The sequence below is a fragment of the Dama dama genome, chromosome 9, assembly GCF_033118175.1.
Source record: "Dama dama isolate Ldn47 chromosome 9, ASM3311817v1, whole genome shotgun sequence".
Lineage (NCBI taxonomy): Eukaryota > Metazoa > Chordata > Mammalia > Artiodactyla > Cervidae > Dama > Dama dama.
The window spans coordinates 52,249,759-52,268,622 of NC_083689.1; the positions used below are offsets into that span (position 1 = coordinate 52,249,759).

The 18,864-nt window shown below is 46.8% G+C and overlaps 3 protein-coding genes across 12 annotated transcripts in view; 2 read left to right on the forward strand and 1 right to left on the reverse strand.

Annotated features, from left to right (window-relative positions):
• The window catches only part of CDC25C (cell division cycle 25C), a 40,777-nt gene extending 37,059 nt beyond the window's left edge, over positions 1-3,718 (reverse strand). For 4 of the 8 annotated variants that reach the window (XR_009694167.1, XR_009694168.1, XR_009694169.1 and 1 more), the window contains exons 1-4: positions 3,456-3,718; positions 2,659-2,864; positions 1,680-1,774; positions 921-966 (exon numbers count right to left, since the gene is read on the reverse strand). Coding sequence is in view for 5 of the 8 variants with exons in the window: in XM_061151390.1 (XP_061007373.1) it covers positions 921-966; positions 1,680-1,774; positions 2,659-2,852 (335 nt within the window). In the remaining 3 variants the exon portion in view is untranslated. Of the gene's footprint in view, positions 1-920; positions 967-1,679; positions 1,775-2,658; positions 2,865-3,455 lie in introns of those variants that run through there. The other 4 variants (XM_061151391.1, XM_061151389.1, XM_061151393.1 and 1 more) reach the window with 3 other exon arrangements.
• A 272-nt stretch (positions 3,719-3,990) lies between these two features.
• Positions 3,991-7,728, forward strand: LOC133061406 (oocyte-specific histone RNA stem-loop-binding protein 2-like). 3 transcript variants are annotated; one of them, XM_061149419.1, is made up of 6 exons: positions 3,991-4,211; positions 5,195-5,290; positions 5,395-5,499; positions 6,354-6,497; positions 6,640-6,748; positions 7,571-7,728. In XM_061149419.1, the coding sequence occupies exons 1-5, from the start codon at positions 4,168-4,170 to the stop codon at positions 6,734-6,736; spliced, it is 486 nt and encodes a 161-aa protein (XP_061005402.1). In that variant the 5' UTR covers positions 3,991-4,167; the 3' UTR covers positions 6,737-6,748; positions 7,571-7,728. The 3 variants fall into 3 exon arrangements, with proteins under 3 accessions (XP_061005402.1, XP_061005403.1, XP_061005404.1); XM_061149420.1 differs by having other exon boundaries at positions 5,210-5,290; XM_061149421.1 differs by lacking the exon at positions 5,395-5,499.
• A 1,005-nt stretch (positions 7,729-8,733) lies between these two features.
• Positions 8,734-18,353, forward strand: FAM53C (family with sequence similarity 53 member C). Its single transcript, XM_061151398.1, has 5 exons — positions 8,734-8,979; positions 11,844-12,073; positions 12,457-12,514; positions 13,673-14,457; positions 15,384-18,353. Exons 2-5 carry the CDS (start codon positions 11,996-11,998, stop codon positions 15,639-15,641), a joined length of 1,179 nt encoding a protein of 392 aa, XP_061007381.1. The 5' UTR covers positions 8,734-8,979; positions 11,844-11,995; the 3' UTR covers positions 15,642-18,353.
• Positions 18,354-18,864: the final 511 nt, after the last annotated feature.

Sequence of the window (18,864 nt, forward strand, 5' to 3'; positions counted from 1 at the left end):
TCAATAGTAATAATAAAAAACATTGTAAAATGCAGCATATGTATTAGGTATACATCTTCATTTAATCCTCACAGGAGTCATTTATGAAAAGTGCTATTATCTCCATTATTATTATTTCTTTATTACAAATAAACTGAGGTTCCTTGAGGTTAAGAAACTTGTCAAAGTAAGTTGATGAAGCAGTAAGACACTGAAATCCAGACACTCTGATTCCAGAGCCTGCACTCTGCTGCACTTTTGAACACTAAGATTTAGTACTACTCACATGCAGATAACAGCCTCCATCTAAGTTCAGTATACCATTCTCTTCCATTTTAAAGACAATACTGATTGTATGTGAGGGTTAAAATAAATAGCCTTCATTTTCACAACACTATTTTTTATATAAGTAATCTACTATTTTTTATTTATTTTATTTTTTGGTTGCATTGGGTTTTTGTTGCTGCCTGCAGGCTTTCTCTAATTGCAACAAGCGGGGGCTACTCTTCATTGCAATGCTCAGGCTTCTCATTGCAGTGCTTCTTGTCTTGCAGAGCACAGGCTCTAGGTGCATGGGCATCAGCTGTTGCGGCATGCAGGCTCAGTAGGTGTGACTCTGGGCTCTAGAGCACAGGCTCAAGGTACATGGGCTTACTTGCTCCACAGTATGTGGAATTTCCCCAGACCAGGGATCAAACCTAAGTCTCCTGCATTGGTAGGTGGATTTCCATCCACTGTGCCTCCAGGGAAGTCCCTCACAACACAATTTCAATTTTGGAAACTTAAAATATCTTTCAAGGGAAGAACCTACGCCTTCAAGTCCCCTTACACCTAAGGTGAAACATTCTCTATAATAGAGTCTGCATGGGATAAAATCCCTAGGCCAGTGCTGAGAAGGCTTTAATACTTTAGTACGGGATTCATTTAGCAAAAGAACTTACATTCTAGCTAACTGTACTTGCTCAGGTCCTGTAGACTCCAAATGACCTGCAATCAGATGTAAAGAGTTATTCTTGTTCATGTATTTTGTCCTTCCTTCTAATTTTCATTACCAGTGAGCCGTATTAATTTCAAAAGCTGAACTTTTAAACACAAAGGCTCTTGATAAATACCAATTTCATGATACAAGGTACCATGGTACAAGTTCATGGAAACTTGAAAATCTGCACGTGTCACATAAAGGAAAATTTCTCGGTAATAGTGCATTATGCTAACCTACAGAGATTTTTTTCATCAGTAGAAAGGAAAATTTATCACTCAGGAAATATGAAATTAGAACAAATACCAAAATGGTTGACTAGTAAAACACATTCCTTTGGGGTACACACCCTATAAAAACACATAAGAATTAGTTGACAAAGCATTTCTTTATGTTGGCTTCTTTGTCTCTGCTGAAATTAGACTGGGGCATAAAACTTATCATCTTTAACTAGCACTTTCATTCCCACAATCAATCAACAAAATATTCCTTCTTGTCTAACTTTCTCAATGCAAAGTGACTCCTACTCAGGTCAATTCTCTTCCCATTGGCTGAATCATTCTTCTCAAAAATCCTCTAGGTACTCAAAGAATTTCATCCTCAAGGCTCTCTATCTACTTTTTTTTTATCCACTTTTACCACCTTCCATCTCTATCATACTACTGTCCTCTCCCATAACAATTATTCTTTCCCTTGAGGCCTTTACTTCCCTTTTCCCTACCAGTTTCATCAAGGTCTGCAGAAGCAGTAAGCTGAGTGGCAGACATCTCCCCGCTGCTAAGGTTTGAAAGATCAAGGCAACGTTTTGGGGTTCCTCTGTTGAGACATAATAATACATCAAGATTCCCACTGGGTTATAATATCCTAAAAGGCAAAAATCACATTATCCTCTTCATTTGAAATACCCCTCCCTGACTACCACATAAAACAGTCTTCAAATAAATCTGATTTTTGGAAACACGTCAGACTAGGCTTGAGAAAAATCTCCCACCTTTTCTCTACTCCAATAATGCCTCATTTTCTCCTCATCAACATGTTGAATCAAGGTAATTTAAGAAAATGGCTGAGGTGGGTCTTGACTTCTCATCTTTTGCCCTGAGCACCATGAGCACACAGATTTTATTTCTCCCTGGAGTCTTCAGTACTTCTCTGACTTCCAACTTTGCTGGCTAGTTGAGGCATCAGAGCATGGCATTACCAGAATTTAAAGTACAATAGGGGCTTCCCTGGTAGCTCGGTGGTAAAGAATCCATCTGTCAATGCAGGAGTTTTGGGTTAAATCCCTGGGTTGGGAAGATCCCCTGGAGAAGAAAATGGCAACCCACTCCAGTATTACTGCCTGGGAAACACCACGGACAGAGGAGCCTCGCCAGCTACAGCCCATGGGGTTGCAAAAGAATTGGGCACTAGCAACTAAACAACAACAAAAGTAATGTTAACTGTAGTACTTATAAAGTGACAACTCATGTGATGCAATAGTTTTCAAAGACTTTCCTCATCACTTGATTCTATATGATCCTAGAAAGATAGTAAGGGATTATTATTTCTATGTCACAGAAAAGAAGCCTTAGACTCAAAACTGTCAAGTGGTTAGTCAAGGGCAGTAGCTTAACCCTTATCTTTGAACCAGGATAATTTTTAAAAAACCCAAAAACTGTTTAGAAGAGCAAAGGAGATGTGAAAAGAAAAGGTAGATTTACCCAGACAAAATGCTTAGGTTTGCAGAGTCACCAAAAAGTTTCTTCTCCACTGGAGTTCTAGGGAGATCTGAACTGATGGAAAAGGAGGCATCTCTCTCAAGAAGCAGGTTTAATATCTTCCTCTGATTGGACCTAAAACTAGGTCCTGAGGCAAGGCTTCCCTCCTCTCTTTTGGATGAGAATTCTGCAGACATGGTCTCCAAGTTCTAAGAAAAAACAAAACTTAGCTAAGAGACAAGGCTTCCCAGATGGCTCAGCGGTAAAAGAATCCGCCTGCCAATGCAGGACACGTGGGTTGAATCCCTGGGTGGGTAAGATCCCTTGGAGGAGGAAATGGTAACCCACTCTAGTATTCTTGTCTGGGAAATCCCATGGACAGAGGAGCCTGGTGGACTGCAGTCCATAGGGTGGCAAAAGAGTCGGACTCTACTAAACAACACAAGAGAGGGAAAACGTCACCTACACAACCTCCTCCACCCTTTCCAGTTGCAACCAAATAAACCAATATTGGAGAAGGGGGCATTCCCAAACGGTGAATCACAGATTGGCCTGAAGGTGACATAGCACTTGCCGGAAGCGGCTTGGCCTTTCCATTGGAATCTTAACTTACAGAAAGGCAATCTCGGGGTTTTGAAGATGAAATGAAAAGAGGCCTTTGACTTGTTAGGGGCCACACAGTTCACGACTCCTGACAGGAAGGAACTCAGGTCTTCTAACTCGCGATAATACCTGTTTTGTCCCCCTAAACACCGTTCGCGAGGCCCGTCATTCTGTGGAGGACACAGTTCCAGGCTTACCTCAGGTTTGAGTCCAAGACTTGCCTTCAGGAGCAATGAAAGTAGGCAGGGAAATCAGACACAAGCGAAGATTCTAGAAGAATTAAAGAAAATCTGAGGTAAAGGCGGCGATTTAACCAGCCATCTATGCCTCTCGACCAGATAGGCCAGGGTCGGGTTTTGCAGCTTCTCTCTGCAGACGGTTGACGTTACAGCCTCAGAGTAAGATTAACAGCCAAAAGCCTTGACCATTCAAACCTTCCGCCTTCCCAAAAACCTATCACGTTCGCCTCAGAGCTGCGTCAGCCTACCGTTCCGCGCACCCGCCTAGACCCGCTGGGCCAATCTTTTGCCTCCTACATCACCGGGGGCGTGAGCTGTTCGGAAGAATGTTTGCCCCGCCCCACAGGCCAGCAGGCTTCCGATTAGACTACCTGCTTTGGGCCCGCCCCTAGCTAAGCCCCGCCCCATAGGGAGCTTGGCCCCTCATTGGCTCTCCCTCTGGCCAATCACCACACCCTTTCTGAGCTCTCCTTTCCTTCGGCCCCTTCAGCCCCTTCAACCCCGGGACATTTAAATTGCGCCTTGCTAGCGACGACCACTCCCTAGGATAAGGCCTGGAGGAATTCATTTATGTGGGAAGATGTTTTAAATGGGTTGTGTTTTTTTCCCTTGCTTCTTTCTCGTGCCGTTACGTGGACCATTCCTTATTTTTGCTAGCCTTTCCCTATAGATGGAACATTTGCAGCCAGGGTGGCAGATGTTGCGGCAAGACAGGTGTGTGTATTTATGATGAGTAGCACTGGCCCCTTCCAAGAGCTTTCCTGGGTCCGTGACCCTTTTAAGCGCGCAGCATCTGAGACACTAGGTTTGTGAGGTAAAAGAAATTTCTTTTCAAGGAAAGAATCATCTCATGGCGTAATCTTTATCAGAGTCCAAAGGATCCCAAACTTTGGTTGTTTCTGGAAATTTGAACATTGACTAGGTGGTTATTATTGTTAAGTCGTTCAGTTGCGTCTAACTCTTTGGGACTCCATGAACTGCAGCACGCCAGGCTTCCCTGTCCTTCATCATCTTCCACAGTTTGCTGAAACCCATGTTCCTTAAGTCAGTGATGCTATCCAACCATCTCTCTCATCCTCTGTCTAGATGGTATTAAACATTTATTCTTAATGTTGGGGGTTTGCTTTTAAATAATCCTGTGGGATTGGTGGTGAGTATAGATGAAACAAGATTGGCCATGAGTACTGGGTCATGGGTAACTAGGAGGTCCATGATATCCAGTGATCTCAAAGTTTAATCTATATACTAATCACCTGTGGATCTTGCTAAAATGCGTACTCTGGTTCACTAGATCTGGTTACCAAGATTCTACACTTCTAACAAGTTCTCAGCTGATGCTAATGCAGCTGGTCCTGGGGTCAAACTTTGAGTAGCAGAGGATTATGCTATTTGCGTACTTGAAATTTTCCATAATAAAAAATGTTTAAAATAACCTTGGAAGCTCTTTAAAATATAACTTCCCAAAGTGATAATTCAATAGGTCTAGAGTGGGGCTGAGGAATTATCAAGGCACCCATAAGCTACCCACAGAAATGGCTTACAGACCACACTCTGAGAAACAAATTAGAAATGCAACCTTTGAGAGACAGTGAGTCAGGAATATAACCTGTATCTGGTGCCAGGATCTTGGTAGTGTAGTGGCTGAGAGGTATAGTATAGTTAGCTGGGTTTTATCCTAATACCCTTTTCATCTGTAGAATCTGCTTCCCCAGAAAGAAGGTGTGTGAAGAGTCCTTATCCTCCAGGATAGAGATGATGAGTGTGGGAGTCAGTACAGAGCCCTGCCATGCCAGGTAAGTTTGACAATCAGGCTGGAGATTAAGGTAATGTGGGAAGAGCTGGTTTCTGCTTTGATGACTATCATAACACTTCTTGGGACCACTGTCTACCTTTATAGGTGGGAGCTAGAGACAGATGCAACTGTCCTACAGCGGCGGCAAAAGCAGATAGATTATGGCAAGCGCACACCTGGTTACCAGTGCTTTCTGCAGCAGGTCCCCAAGTGAGTGCAGTTGTGGGTAGTCACAAGAGTGTCAACCACATGGCTTTTCTTCAATGTCAGATGATGGAAAGATACTAAAATGTTAATGCTCCCACAAAGTTGCAACATTACTAAATTATCCTATAATCTAGTCCCCCAAATAAATTTCCAAGATTTTTTTTTTTAAATGGAACAAGTTATACTTGACCCATAAGACTTCTCAAAGCTTTATTCGTGTTTGCTAATGAATTTTTTTTCTTCCATTTTCACCTCATGCCTCCATGTGCGTGCATAAATTACTTCAGTTGTACTTCAGTTGACTCTTTCCGACCCTATGGACCCCAGCCCCAGGAGATTCCCTCTGTCTGTGGGATTCTCCAAACATGAATATTGGAGTGGGTTGCCATGCCCTCCTCCAGGGGATCTTCCTGACCCAGGGATCAAACCTGCCTTTCTTACATCTCCTGCATTGACAGGAGGGTTCTTTACCATTAGTGCCACCTGGGAAGGCCCATGCCTCCATCTGACTGTTAATTACAACATACCTGCCTAATTACATGTAAGCTTACAAGCATATATACAAATTAATGAATGAAAAGGTAGAATATGTTTTAAAGAGATGTCAAATACTTTCCTCTCTATCTATCTTGACTAGTGAGGGACTTGGAATATCTAATTTAGCTTACCCAGAAGAAAGAATATTAGAGAGTTGGGAAGTTTCATGTTTAATCCAATTTAAACATTTTCTTTGGATTGAGGACATTGATCTTACCTCATTCTCAGGAAATCCCTAATGAGTCTCCTAATTCACCATAATAAGCAGTAAGTTGTGCCCCTTGGCCTTGACCTTAGTCTGACACATTTGTCATTTATAGGGCACAGCGACAACCAGGACTTCACCCTCAAACACCAAACAAGAACAGGAGGTACAGCCGTCGCTCCTGGGATGCCCAGATCAGGAAGTGGAGAAGAGCCCTACATTCCTGGGACCCTCCCAGCCAGCCTCTGCAGGTTGAGGGGTGTGTGCACTATTCCTTGTTCCTTCCTTGAGTGGTGGACTAAGCCTTATCTCTCCCCACTTTGCAGAGGTTTCACTTTCACTGGCTGAAAAGGGAGAGTCTGAATGAAGTGCACATTTCTCTGACTCTGCTGCCTTCCTAGGTGTGGAATGGACAATCTCTTAGAGCCAACGGATTCCACCCCTTTGGATGACTGGGTCCAGGCCCTGGAACCCTCAGAGAATCAGGATGAAGACTAGGAGGGAGCCCAGGTAGTATCCTCTGCTGAAACCCACTGGAACAGGGTCAGAGATGGGGTCTAGCCCAGGAGGTCACAATTATGATAGGGCTCAAGGTAGTAGCCCAAGAACAAAAGAAGGAAAATGGTACAGCAAGGGGGGAAATATGCAGAATGCAAGTAAAAAAAAAAAACACAAACAAAAAAAAACCTTGAACCAAAAGTGGCATAAAGAGATCTGGTTATAGTTAGAAATGGGGAAGAGGCTGGGCTGCACTGGGGACACTGTTTTATACTTGATGAAATGGGTGTCATTTTCCTTTGAATCAAGACCTGAAATTTGATTTGCAGGGTTTGGTTGTTTTAAGTGTTTCAAATTTGCAAATGCACCAATGCTAACTTCTTATACTCAATCACTTACCTTTAGTAAGCATGATATTTTATTATTAAATAAAAAGGGAGATTTACCTAGTGGTGAAGACCAAGGGCTTTAGAGTCTCAGACAGCTTTTTAATACTACCATTGTCTACCACATGGGTAGCTACTTAACCTCTCTTGCTGTTTCATCTGTCAAACAAGGAAATTTTCTCTCATCTGATGATTGTAAACAAAAATGAGAATACATATTTAAAGTACACAGCACAGTGCCTGGCACATAAACGCTCCATAGCAGCAATTACTGGAAACCGTGTCCTCTACACTTCATGGTCCCTGACCCTTCTTTTGCCAAGGGGAAATGTGCAGGGCAAACAAATGTGCAGGGCAAACAAATGTGCAGTGTATCTCCCATCACACCCCCCTGCTCTGCGTATTTTCTTGTTAACTACCTCACTTTCCCTTTACTCTTCTTTTTCAGTTTGCAGATTTGGTCGCTCCTGCCTTCTCTGTCTTTCTGAGGAAGATTCCCACCACTGGCTCTACCTTTGAGCTGGTCACAATTACTTATCTGTCCCAGACTTCAGCGGTGCATAAAATATTTAGGGAAAACGTGTCTTTTAGGGGACTTCTTGCTGAATGTAATAGTGAAGATTACTTGCAGTACTTCTGCTTTCCAATTGATTAAAAATCTAAAACTCTGTCCTACAAAGTGATCATAACACGAAGTCATTGTTTAAAACCTCTCCTTTCCCCATGTTTTACCCTCTGTCTAAACCTTCTTTGATAGCTGATACTCAAATTTACTTAAGAGCCAGAAACCACCTAGCTGTTCCACAGCCTCTTCACCTACCAACTGCTACATTCAGTCTCTTCAAAAAGGACTTAAACTTTGGCTGAGTAGGAGGCAGTGGTAGCGATGGAGATTTAATAAAAGGTGCTTTCCTCTCCCTGAAGAGGAATATAGCACTATCAATATCTTTTCCCCCAGCGACCTGTTTCCTCCCTCCCAGAAAGGTTTAAAGGGGTCCAGCTGCAACTACCGTACTTTCCCCTCTCCCCCCTCCCCCACGCAAGCAACTGAACCGCCTATGATGTCATAATCACAATCCCATTACCTCATCCTGCTGGGGGTGGGGGCATAGAGGGAGGAGAAGGAGTGAACAGCCCTGGGCCCTCGTCGGAATTACAGTATTTTGAGTGACAGCTAACTACACAACCAAGTGGGAACGGCCCGCAACCGTTACCGGTCCTGGGTTTATAAGGTTCGAGCCGATCCGGCCGCTGGAAGAGGGGCTCCTGGGACTCAGAGCAGGCCCTAATCGCCGCTTGGACTACGCCTCCCAGAAGCCTTCACGACGCGGACGGGTCCTCTGCTGGGGGAAGGGGGATTCCTTCAGAGCCGAGGCCGTAGAGAGTGGGGGCAGGAGAACAGGTGAGAGGAACCCTGGCTAATTCCGTTACGCTGCCGGAATCGAGTTGGGGGCTGTCCGTGGGCTGATATAGTAGCAGAGGGCGGGGGCAATGGCTTTGTTTACCTTCGACCAACACGGCCTCCCCCGCGGGTTTCGATATTTGCGTTCGACTGGCCCAGTCCACCTTCGGCAATATTTTGCAGGGGGTGACTTCCTAAGGAGGAAACCACCCTCATCGCTAAATCAAAGAGCCCGGCCTCTTTCCGACGGCGTCAGCCAAGAAAGACTTTGCGAGAAAAACGACGCGGGGCTCGAGCCTCCGCGGACGGTTCAGGGGGGTTCTCCTAACCCAAGCAATCTCTCCACTCTCCTCAGGGGCCCGTTGGTTCACGCCGGAGCCTTTTAAGGGCACCGTGGGGCGAACCGAGCGCTCAGAGCTGCTCCGGCCGCGGCCCTGGGAACTGGAGGAGCCGCGGTAGGTGGCGGAGGGCAGGTGGCGCTGGGGCCTCGGGGCGGGCGCCTAGACCGTCCCTCCCTCCTTCCCTCTTTCCCCTCCCCCTGCCCGTCCGCCCGCGAGGCACGGCCTCGCTGGCCGCCTCCGCGGGGAGAGCACGGGACCCGGTGGGGGAGGGGGTGGCGGAGTGTTAAGTCCCAGACCCTCCCGTCCCCTGTGTCCTGAGTTCGCTTCCCCGCGTCCAGATGATGGGAGCTGATTGGGAACAGGCGAGCGACAGCCCCCCTGAGCGTGCCCCGGCACCCTCCCCCCCACCCCAAGGGGCTAGCGGATGCCCCATGCCCCACCCCGCGGGGACAGGCAGAGCAACCGATGGAGAGGTTGAGGATTGGAGAGGGGGGCCTAGCCTTTTGCTTCTTCATTGGGGTGGGGGGAGGGGTGCTCCCACTTGTCACCCCTATGCCCACCGGTGCCATATGGAGAAAAAGCAGTCAGGTCCCCACATACCTGTTCGTGTGCCTCCCTGCCTCATGTTTTTCTTCAGTCTCCCCCAGAGCTGTGGGACTGGGACCTAGGGGGAAGGTCTCCAGGGGTTTTTGACTGTCTTCTTCCTTGGCCTGACTTGATCCTAGGTTATCCAGGTTTTAGCACAACCTCAGCATCCCTGAAACCCTTATGTCAGGGGTTACTGCCACCCAGTGGGGTGGGGGTCCAACCTTTATTGGAGGGAGAGGTGATGGTGCAGAGAAAGCTTGAATTGAGAGTTGGGCCTGGTGGGGTTTGAGGGAGGGCCTAGCGGCCTGCTGCTCTGTGTTGGGCTTAGCCCCATGCCAGTTGTTAAGCTGAGAAGTTTTAACTTGTTTAGTGAACGTTCAGGGCTGTCTGTGCCCCTCAGATACACAAAATGGAAGGGGAAGGAAGGCGGCAAGAGAGGGCTTCTTACACTTTTTTCTCTGCCTGCCTGAGAAAGAGGAGGCCCCTCGCGGAGCTGGTTTGCCTTCTTTTGTGTCCTGGTTTGATTCCTTATGGCTTCCGTTCTGTTCCCCCTCTCAGCCTGGCCTGTTTTAGGAAACTCAGACTGAAAGTATCAGTTGCGTGGTGGTAGTTGCATTGTTCTAATTACCGCTGTGTGTGGTCACATCCCAACAATTAAAATGCAGAAAAACACAAAATCACTCTCTTGATCCCAGAGAGGGCTGGAAGTTTGCTATTTGGCCAAATGCCTCATGAAAACCTTGAAAGAGTTTGCTGCATTCCCTGCTCCTCATGGCTGGTCAGCCTGAGGCCTGGGGTCTCTGGGGGTAAAAGCCTGCCTTAGGTTTCCTCTCTGGTTGGTCTTTGAGGGCAGAGTTAAGAAACCAAGAGAAGAAGTGATACAAGCTTTAGTTTCTCCTACAAGAATGGGGGAAGCAGCTGAAGGGAGCGCTCAGGAAACTGGAACTTCAGGGTAGTAATAATAATTATGCATGAAAATGTTATTTAACTACAGTGGTGGTTGACTTCTCCTGCCTCCTTTTTGCCTAAACTCCAAGTACATCGAAGTGTGTTTCTTTGCTTTTCTTTGTGGTCTGCCTCCCTCTGAGGTGGAAATCGAGTAGAAGGGATCCCCCCCCACCCTTTTTTTTTTGGCCAGAGTTGAAAGTTATCTGCCCTCAAGGTCAAGCCTTTTGGGCTTTTCTTGGCATGTGAGTGAGGGAGGTTGATACCCAGCCAAATAAATCTACCCAATTGCCTTCTTCATCTTAATATTATCACTTGTAGCACCCTGAGGCTTTGTAGAGCAACAAATAGGAAGGGTGAGAAACGGCAGTCTGTGTGGACTTCTGATTTGTACAGGCCAAGTGGTATACTTACGTTTTGATATTTTGCATTATATTATCCCTGTGACAGATTAAGATTATTCTGCCCATTTTTCATATGGGTAAACTGAGGGAAAGAAAAGTTTGATGATTTGCCAAGACCATCACAGCAAATCAGATTTGATTTCTTGATAGTTTGTTCTCTCTGCTAGCAAATGCTCCTTATACTATCTGATTGCTGTCTGCCTGCTGGTCATTTCTGGGAATAGGCAGAACAGTATGGAAATGTTAGATTAACTTCCCCTCCTCCTCCCTTGATCGAGGTCCCTCAGGCAATTGTGTGGGCTTGAAGCCTGTTCTCTGATAGAATTAGTTTGCTTCTACTGTAATTGACCATGAGAAAGAGTCTTGATTAATTGTATTCATGGTCTTTGAGTCAAATCAGGCTAAAAACTTTGTTGAATGAAGTTAGAGTTGTTGTTTTTAACATCTATAGAGTTGAAATGTGAATGGAATTACCCTGGTAGCATTTCCTTATCTTCTTATAAGAGAGTACGTACAGTATCTGTTGGAGAACAATAATATAATATCAGCTGTTCGGGATAAAGGAGAATATAATACCTTGTTTACTCTGGTTTGAAGTAGAAAGTCATTCCTACAGCCACTGCACTGTTACTATTTCTGTAGTTTAGGAAAAGGCTACCTCTCCTTGCTTTTGACTGGAAGATAAAATATTGAACTAATCAGGATGGAAATAACAATGTGGGCATTTCTCTCATTTGAGCTGTTTTCTAAGTGGTGCTGGTATTTTGGGTAGGCAGAGCAGAGCACGAACCAGGTTAGGAGTGGCAAATAGGTTTCAACTTGCTTGCCAACTCCATTTTATTATACTGGTTATCCGGAGTGCCAAGTTGAGAATGTTTCTGAGGCTATGTTTAGGCTTAGCCGGAAAGAGCTGTGATCAGTTGATGATGTCTGCCAGAGGCCTGACATAGGGATGCTGGGGTATGTGTGCCATGCATTTTCCATCTCTGGACTAGGTACATCTCTAATATCACTTGGGGCTGATCCATCTGTAATTGGCAGACTCAGCAGGCATGACTGGAGAGGGAAGTCCTGATGGTGCTAGAATGGTGCTGCAGTGGCAGAAGACGGCTCACGAGTGAGGTCTGGAAGAACAACAGGGAAGACATCCATCATTCGCTCCAAAGTGTGCAAGTCAAATCCCGGGGAGAATCATGATAACCCTGATCACTGAGCAGCTACAGAAGCAGACTCTGGATGAGCTGAAATGCACACGCTTCAGCATCAGTCTGGTAAAAGACAGTCTTCCCACTTCTTTAAGAGCCCCTTGCCCTTTTTTCTGAGGCTATTTGTTGTTACTACTTCACCCTTGTCCTGTGCTGTATGAATCATGGTACTTGTACTGGATGTGCCCACTAAAGACTCAAAACCCAGCCCAAAAGGAGGGGGGCAGGGATTTTTTACTGTTAAGAGAAGGGACACTAACATTTGGGTGGAGAAGGGTTTGAGATACTGGAAGATGGGAATTATTTTACTCACTAACTGGGAGGACAAGAAGAGAACACTTAGGTGTCCCTAATATCCCTATAGCCCATGAATTGCAGGGGTGAGCTGAAAGGGCTTCCTGGAACTCTGTCCTGATCTTGAATCATGATGGATATTCTCTGTCTCTTAGCCTTTGCCTGATCATGCAGACATCTCCAACTGTGGGAACCCTTTCCAGCTTGTGTCTGGTAAGACATTGTGTGTATATTTGTGTGTATGCCCATGCCTCCATCCACATGTTTCTTTTATTGGTTTTCCGTAACCAGGTCTAGCTAGCCTGCCTTCACAATTTTCTTACCAGGGTCAGCTGCTGAGATTGGTGCTTGTCTCCATTTTATTGCACCAGTATGGGAGTTTTCTGTTTACCTTGCTCTTATTCTAGCCTTGTGGGAACTTTTATAATGTAATTTTTTGAGTCGGCGATACAGTCATGTTTCAAATTTTTTAAAATAGGAAAAGTGTTAAACTGAAAAAAGTCCCCCTTCCTTTTCTATCTCCCCAGCTTCTATCACCTCCCTAAAAGTAACTCCTGTTATTAGTTTCTTGTCTATTCAGCCAGAGTTTTTGTTTTTGCTTTTTTACAAATAGAAGCAAATATAAATGTAAATTTTTTTTATTCCCACTTTTTTAACACAAAAGGTTGCATTCTGTATATTTGGAACTTTCTTTTTAAACTAATCATAATAAGACTAGAAGATCTTTCCATGTAAGTATGTTGAGTGTTTCCTTGTGGGTGGCCAGACCCAGAGGAACACAAGCACCATCAAAGGCCTTTCCCAGTGTACCCTCCCCACCCTTGCCTTCACTGGGAATACAAATGATCTCTTACCTGCTTGATCACCCTGTCTTGGTGCTTTGACACATAGGAAAGGTAAAGGCTAAGGACAGACAGTGCAGGCCAGCTTTCTGCAACTCAGGGTTGGGGGGTTGGGGGAGCAAAGTAGAGCTCGGTGGAGTGGAGTGAAAGATGAGCATGGCACACACACCTTCACTTCTCTTGACTCATTCTACCTTTGAGAGGGATTCGCAGGCAGTTTATGATTCTATATTTTTAGTTTCAGGTGGTTCCTCGTAACGGAGGCACTATAGTCTACTGGGTAAAAGACCTAGCTTTAGCATCAGACAGATCTGGTTCTGAACCCTGCTTTGGTCATTTGATTCCTGCATAACTGTTGGCAAGTTACAGAACTTCTCTCATCTGTGAAATGGGGGTAGTGATAGTACCTAACTCATGAAGTTTAGGGGAAACCTCACATAAAGTGCTCACTATGTTTTCTAGCACATAGTAAGCTCTTGAAAATATATTAGCTATCATTAATTCTATATTTATTATGAATGCCTTCCAGAAGGTGCTTCCTGGAGGGGCCTGCCCCACTGTTCCTGTGCCGAGTTCCAGGATAGCCTCAACCTCAGCTACCACCCCTCAGGCTTGAGCCTGCACCTCAGACCACCCAGCCCGGGAAGTTCCCCACAGGAGCAGTCCCTCTCCCAAGTCCTAAGCCCTGAGCCCCCAGACCCAGAAAAGCTTCCTGTGCCCCCTGCCCCTCCATCCAAGAGGCACTGCCGCTCACTCTCAGTGCCCGTGGACCTGTCTCGCTGGCAGCCAGTGTGGCGGCCCGCCCCCTCCAAGCTGTGGACTCCCATCAAGCACCGGGGCAGTGGTGGAGGGGGTGGGCCGCAGGTGCCTCACCAGAGCCCCCCGAAGCGGGTCTCCAGCCTCAGGTTCCTCCAAGCTCCCAGTGCCTCTTCTCAATGTGCCCCGGCCCACAGACCCTACAGCCCCCCTTTCTTCAGCCTGGCCCTAGCCCAAGATTCCTCTCATCCCTCTGCTGCCTCCCCGCAAAGTGGCTCCTGGGAGAGTGATGCTGAGTCCCTGTCACCTTGCCCACCCCAACGCCGCTTCTCCCTGTCACCCAGCCTGGGCCCACAGGCAAGCCGCTTCTTGCCCTCTGCCCGGAGCTCCCCTGCATCCTCCCCAGAGCTGCCCTGGCGACCTCGAGGCCTGCGCAATCTTCCCCGAAGCCGCTCACAGCCTTGTGATCTTGATGCCCGCAAAGCTGGGGTCAAGCGGCGCCACGAGGAGGACCCTCGGCGGCTGCGGCCTTCCTTGGACTTCGACAAGATGAATCAGGTGGGACTGGCAAGACCAGGGAAGCTAGGATGGGAGTAGTGAAGACTGTTCCATTTTCACTTGTGAGGTGTCCTCTAGCTCCAGGCCCTCCTGACGTGGCCTCCCCTGGCGCTCCTGTCTGCCTGAGCCTTTGCTAAGGGTGGTCTACCATCTCAATTTGCCCAGGATTATCCTGGTTTTAGCATTGAAAGTCCTGTGTCCTGTGAAATTCCTGTTCTGGGGGTTCCAGAGAAACTTAGTGGACCCATGTTAAACCTTCCAACAGAGATCCCAGATTGTCCTACCGGAGGCATCTTCCCTCCTTAGGCATGGCTCAGAAAAACCCAATCATTAGTGCCTTGCACCTTCTCATGCATGGCTGGTTTTGTCCCTTGCCCTTCACTGCTTCACGTGGGCCTGTGAGGGCTTAAGTAAAATAGACTGCTGCATCATTCATTCGCTCAACAAATGTTTTTTGTCTTCCCAGTAGTGAGTACAGTTGTTGTAGGCACTTGTCCACTCTTTTCATATTCTTCCTTCTAGACCACTGGGTCATAAACCACTTTGAGAACTTACTTATTCATAGTCATTCATTCAAGCAGTCAACAAACGTTATTGAATACCTACTATGTAACAGACTCCGACTAGGCACTGGCAATATAGGAGTGAAACAAGCCATCAATCAGTATTCCTACACACATGAAGTTTATAAACAGGCTTCTAATCTTGAATCTGATAGAAACTATGGGCTCTTTTCCTCAAAAAAATACGCATGTACACTAAATTTTCAAAATTTTATCTGGGAGTTCATGACCTCACCCTAATGCATAGGACTCCTGCCTTCAAGGGTAACCAAGAGGGATACTTTGAAATACAGCTTGGGCAAGGTTCTCTGGGAAGTTAATATCTTTCTTTGCCTTAATTTTGTTTGTTTGTTTGTTTGACAGAAACCATACTCAGGAGGTCTCTGTCTCCAAGAAACAGCCCGGGAAGGCAGCAGTATCTCTCCACCATGGTTCATGGCCTGCAGCCCCCCACCCCTCTCTGCGTCCTGCAGCCCCATTGGGGGTTCCTCCCAGGTGCTGAGTGAAAGCGAAGAGGAAGAGGAGGGGGCCGTGCGGTGGGGGCGGCAGGCGCTGAGCAAGCGGACACTGTGCCAGCAGGACTTTGGGGACCTGGACTTGAATCTGATTGAGGAGAACTAAAACTGAGAGGCTACTTCCTGGGGCTACACAGACTGACTCTCTTACGGCTACTAACAAGTGTCGAGGTCCCAAGGCCGGGGGCCCAGCCTGGGAATGGGGGTGAATGGAGGGCTCCGACTCAGGGCAGCCGGAAATCTTCTTGCTCCAGGAAGCTCGACCATGCCGAGAGACTGGCCGGGACAAGATAAACGGAGCTGGTGGCGGGAGGGACAGCCCCAGAGCAGACCCTTCCCATGGCGGCCCTGAGTGTGAGTATCCCTGCCACCGAGAAAGCAATGGGCAGGGACGGAAGGGGTCTGCTGACCCCAGCTCGGGGAATTTCACTAGCCCCTTTGCTTCAAAGGGCACTTGTGTCTTAGAATTTGGCCAGGGTGGGGGGTTCATTCAGCCTCCTTGGAGAAATTGTGTGAGAGTGTGTGAGTGCATGAGAGTGCTCGAGGAAAGGTGTGTTTGGGTAGCCTTAGGGAAGGAAGGCAGTTGCTCCCTAACAGCAGAGCACCACAGTACTCCCAGGATCTTGGGTTTTCACGGGACAGCAGGCTTGTTCTAGGAGTCGGGGCTCTAAGGAGCTCTGGAAGCAAGCTTGTAATCTGTTAGCAACAGTGGCTCTGCAAAGGATTCTATTTGGGGGTCCTCAACTAATGGTCTTTTCCTCAGGCCCACACCTCCTCCAGATAGATCTAGTATTGGCTGGAGAGAGTGCTGCATATTGATTCTGAGCTGGCTTTTTTTTTCTCATCAGATTGCCAAGGCTGGATACAACTTGCCTGTCTCCTTCACTAAGTAGATGCAAGCACATGTGGGCAATTAAGGCAGGGCTGAAGGGCTCCATCTCTTTCTTTCCCTCCCTACTGATGGGACCTCTTTTCCCTCCTACTTACTTGACCCTTTGAGGGTCAAGAAGAAGGAAGGAAGCCCCTGTATGGAGGCTGACCTGCAGCAGAAGTAGTGTTCAGTCCCCAGCAGGCATAGGTGAGTGCACCCCAGCACTGCCCTTTGGAAGCAGACTGTAGAGAAACTCGTTATAAGATCCGGGCCTAGCCATTTTTTCTGAGTTGGTTGAGAAAGAGGAAGGGGATGTCAGCATTTACTAGTTTGCTTGTCTTCCATTCCTGCCAGGAAATGTTTATTTGCCTCTAATTGGTCCTTAGAGACCTCCGAGAGGTTGAGGCTCACTGAGGGATTGGCTGAAGATGTGTAAAGCAGACTGTGAGAAGCAGCTGGGAGTTTGTTGTTGCTGGATTGAATTTCTTTTATTGTTTCACACCCACAACTTGGGCCCGGGCAACAGGTCTCAGTGGCCACACTGATGGGTTTAAGGATTTCAGAAGCTCTATAGAGCTGGCTCCAGGGGAGATACATACTGAAGCTGCCGCCATAATGGCTTTTGAGGCTTTGTCCAGCTTTGCTTAGACCCTGCAGGACCAAATTGGACCTGCCCTTCCTGTTTATTGGAAGAAGGACATTTTCCCAGGGTTTTGTAGGAACCAATTGCTCATGTTAGGGAAGGGGACCTATGTGTTTTCTTCCTTATGGAATTGAACCTATGGTTTTCTGGGTCTCCCACATGTTGGATAGGCGCATCAGTGAGGCCCTAGCATCCTTGCCTCCACTCCCGAGGAGATGGCTATGTCTTCTTCAGCCTCCTGCCTTTAGAGGTTCTACCCCTGCAGGACTCCTTCCCTTCACCTGCTAGTTAGCACGAGTACCAGTGAGCTACCAGGTCTGTAGGGGCCTGAGAGAGGTTCTCTAGAGAATCCAAGGAAACTGTGAGCCCAGGAGTTGCCCCTCCTTGGTCTTATCCCTCCCTTGGCTGTTCTCCCTCTTTAGGCCATAATTTCCCTGGTACCAGCTTCTTTTCCTCCTGGGGCATCCTCATCCCTGGGCTCTCTGCTGCAGATTGTGCCAGCTTACAATAGGCCACTGGTAATGTCAGGGGGTTCTCTGCAGGCCCAAAGCTGAAGAAGTGAGGGCAATAATTTCTGCCTCCAACCTGGCTTCCTCAAAGCCCTAGGGCACCATCCCTAAGGGAGAACGTCTATAGATGCCATATTTGAATTCCATTACTTTAAGATCTGGAAAGTTAAACTAGCTGGAGCTATTGTTTTGCTTCCTAATCTAAGTACCTGTGGTCCTTGGACAAGCCTTTTCGAGAAGTGGTTTATTTTGCTTTACACGGTAGATCTGTTCCAACAGTTCTGTATAAACCAAATGCTATTTTTCAAAGCATTTGGACTGCTGACCATTTAAAAGCAGCCTGTGATTGCTTCTTTTGTAAAGCAAGCAACCTCCCTCTACTTTAGCTGTTTTGACAATTTGGATTTTCACATATTGGGCTTACCCAGAGTGGAACACACCTCTGCAGTGGTTGACCCTGGGTAGACATCTGCATCTGTGTTGTGTGTGTGGTGTGGCTGATCAGTAGGTGAGTATTCCTGCGTGTGTGAGTGAAGCCACTCCCAGGCTGGTGCTCTCCTCCTGTGCCCGGTGACTGCCCACTGGCAGCTCCAGCTGCCCTTCACTCCCACCTGCTGCCAAAGTCCCTGTGCTAATGGGATTACAAATATAAAAAGTGGAAAAAACTTTTTCGTAAACTTTGTTTTATATTAAAAAAAAATCCATAAGTCTGTGTGTGTTAAACATGAGGTCCTGCCTCTGTGGCTGTGTTTGAAAAAATAAAGTTTTATTAGAATAATCCATTTTCCCAAGCAACCTTGTGTACTATAGTGTCGTCTTCCTTTCTTCACAAAGAAAGGCAAGGAGGAAGTGGGGAGAAGGCCACCCAACTCTTCCAGCTGCTGCTTCTATGACATGGCTGAACTTTTGCCCCTCAAGGACAGTATTTGGTCCCTGGGCCCTTTGCAGCCACAGTAGTTATATCCTGTGACCCAGCTTCTCCTAAGACCTCAGTTATTTCTGGCAGTCTGATTTGGTCTCCTGTTTCCTTGGTACTTATACCCATCTCTTCTTACCTCCTGTCACTCTCACTTCCAGCAGGGTGAAGTCAAGTATTAATCCATTCTTCCTCCCTGAGAAATGCTAGATGGTGCAATTAGAAACTTGTCTAGAATGGTTTGTAGGCTTTGGGAAGTATGGAGAAGGCATGATAGGGACCTTGTCCAGGAGTGTCTTTTCAGAGTTTTCACACATTATGTTGTGGAGAGCTGGAGATAAAGTTGTCAAAATTCAAAGTCCAAAGACCTCAGCAATTTCTCCATCCTGA

What these genes read in the sequence shown, in the direction of transcription:
- LOC133061406 (XM_061149419.1), top strand. Translation starts at nt 4,168, where the DNA reads ATGGAACATTTGCAGCCAGGGTGGCAGATGTTGCGGCAAGACAG. An exon ending in ACAGAGCCCTGCCATGCCAG is followed by an intron (nt 5,291 to 5,394) that starts GTAAGTTTGACA and finishes CTACCTTTATAG; the next exon opens with GTGGGAGCTAGAGACAGATG. An exon ending in TTTCTGCAGCAGGTCCCCAA is followed by an intron (nt 5,500 to 6,353) that starts GTGAGTGCAGTT and finishes TGTCATTTATAG; the next exon opens with GGCACAGCGACAACCAGGAC.
- FAM53C (XM_061151398.1), top strand. Translation starts at nt 11,996, where the DNA reads ATGATAACCCTGATCACTGAGCAGCTACAGAAGCAGACTCTGGATGAG. An exon ending in CACGCTTCAGCATCAGTCTG is followed by an intron (nt 12,074 to 12,456) that starts GTAAAAGACAGT and finishes TCTGTCTCTTAG; the next exon opens with CCTTTGCCTGATCATGCAGA. An exon ending in ACTTCGACAAGATGAATCAG is followed by an intron (nt 14,458 to 15,383) that starts GTGGGACTGGCA and finishes TTTGTTTGACAG; the next exon opens with AAACCATACTCAGGAGGTCT.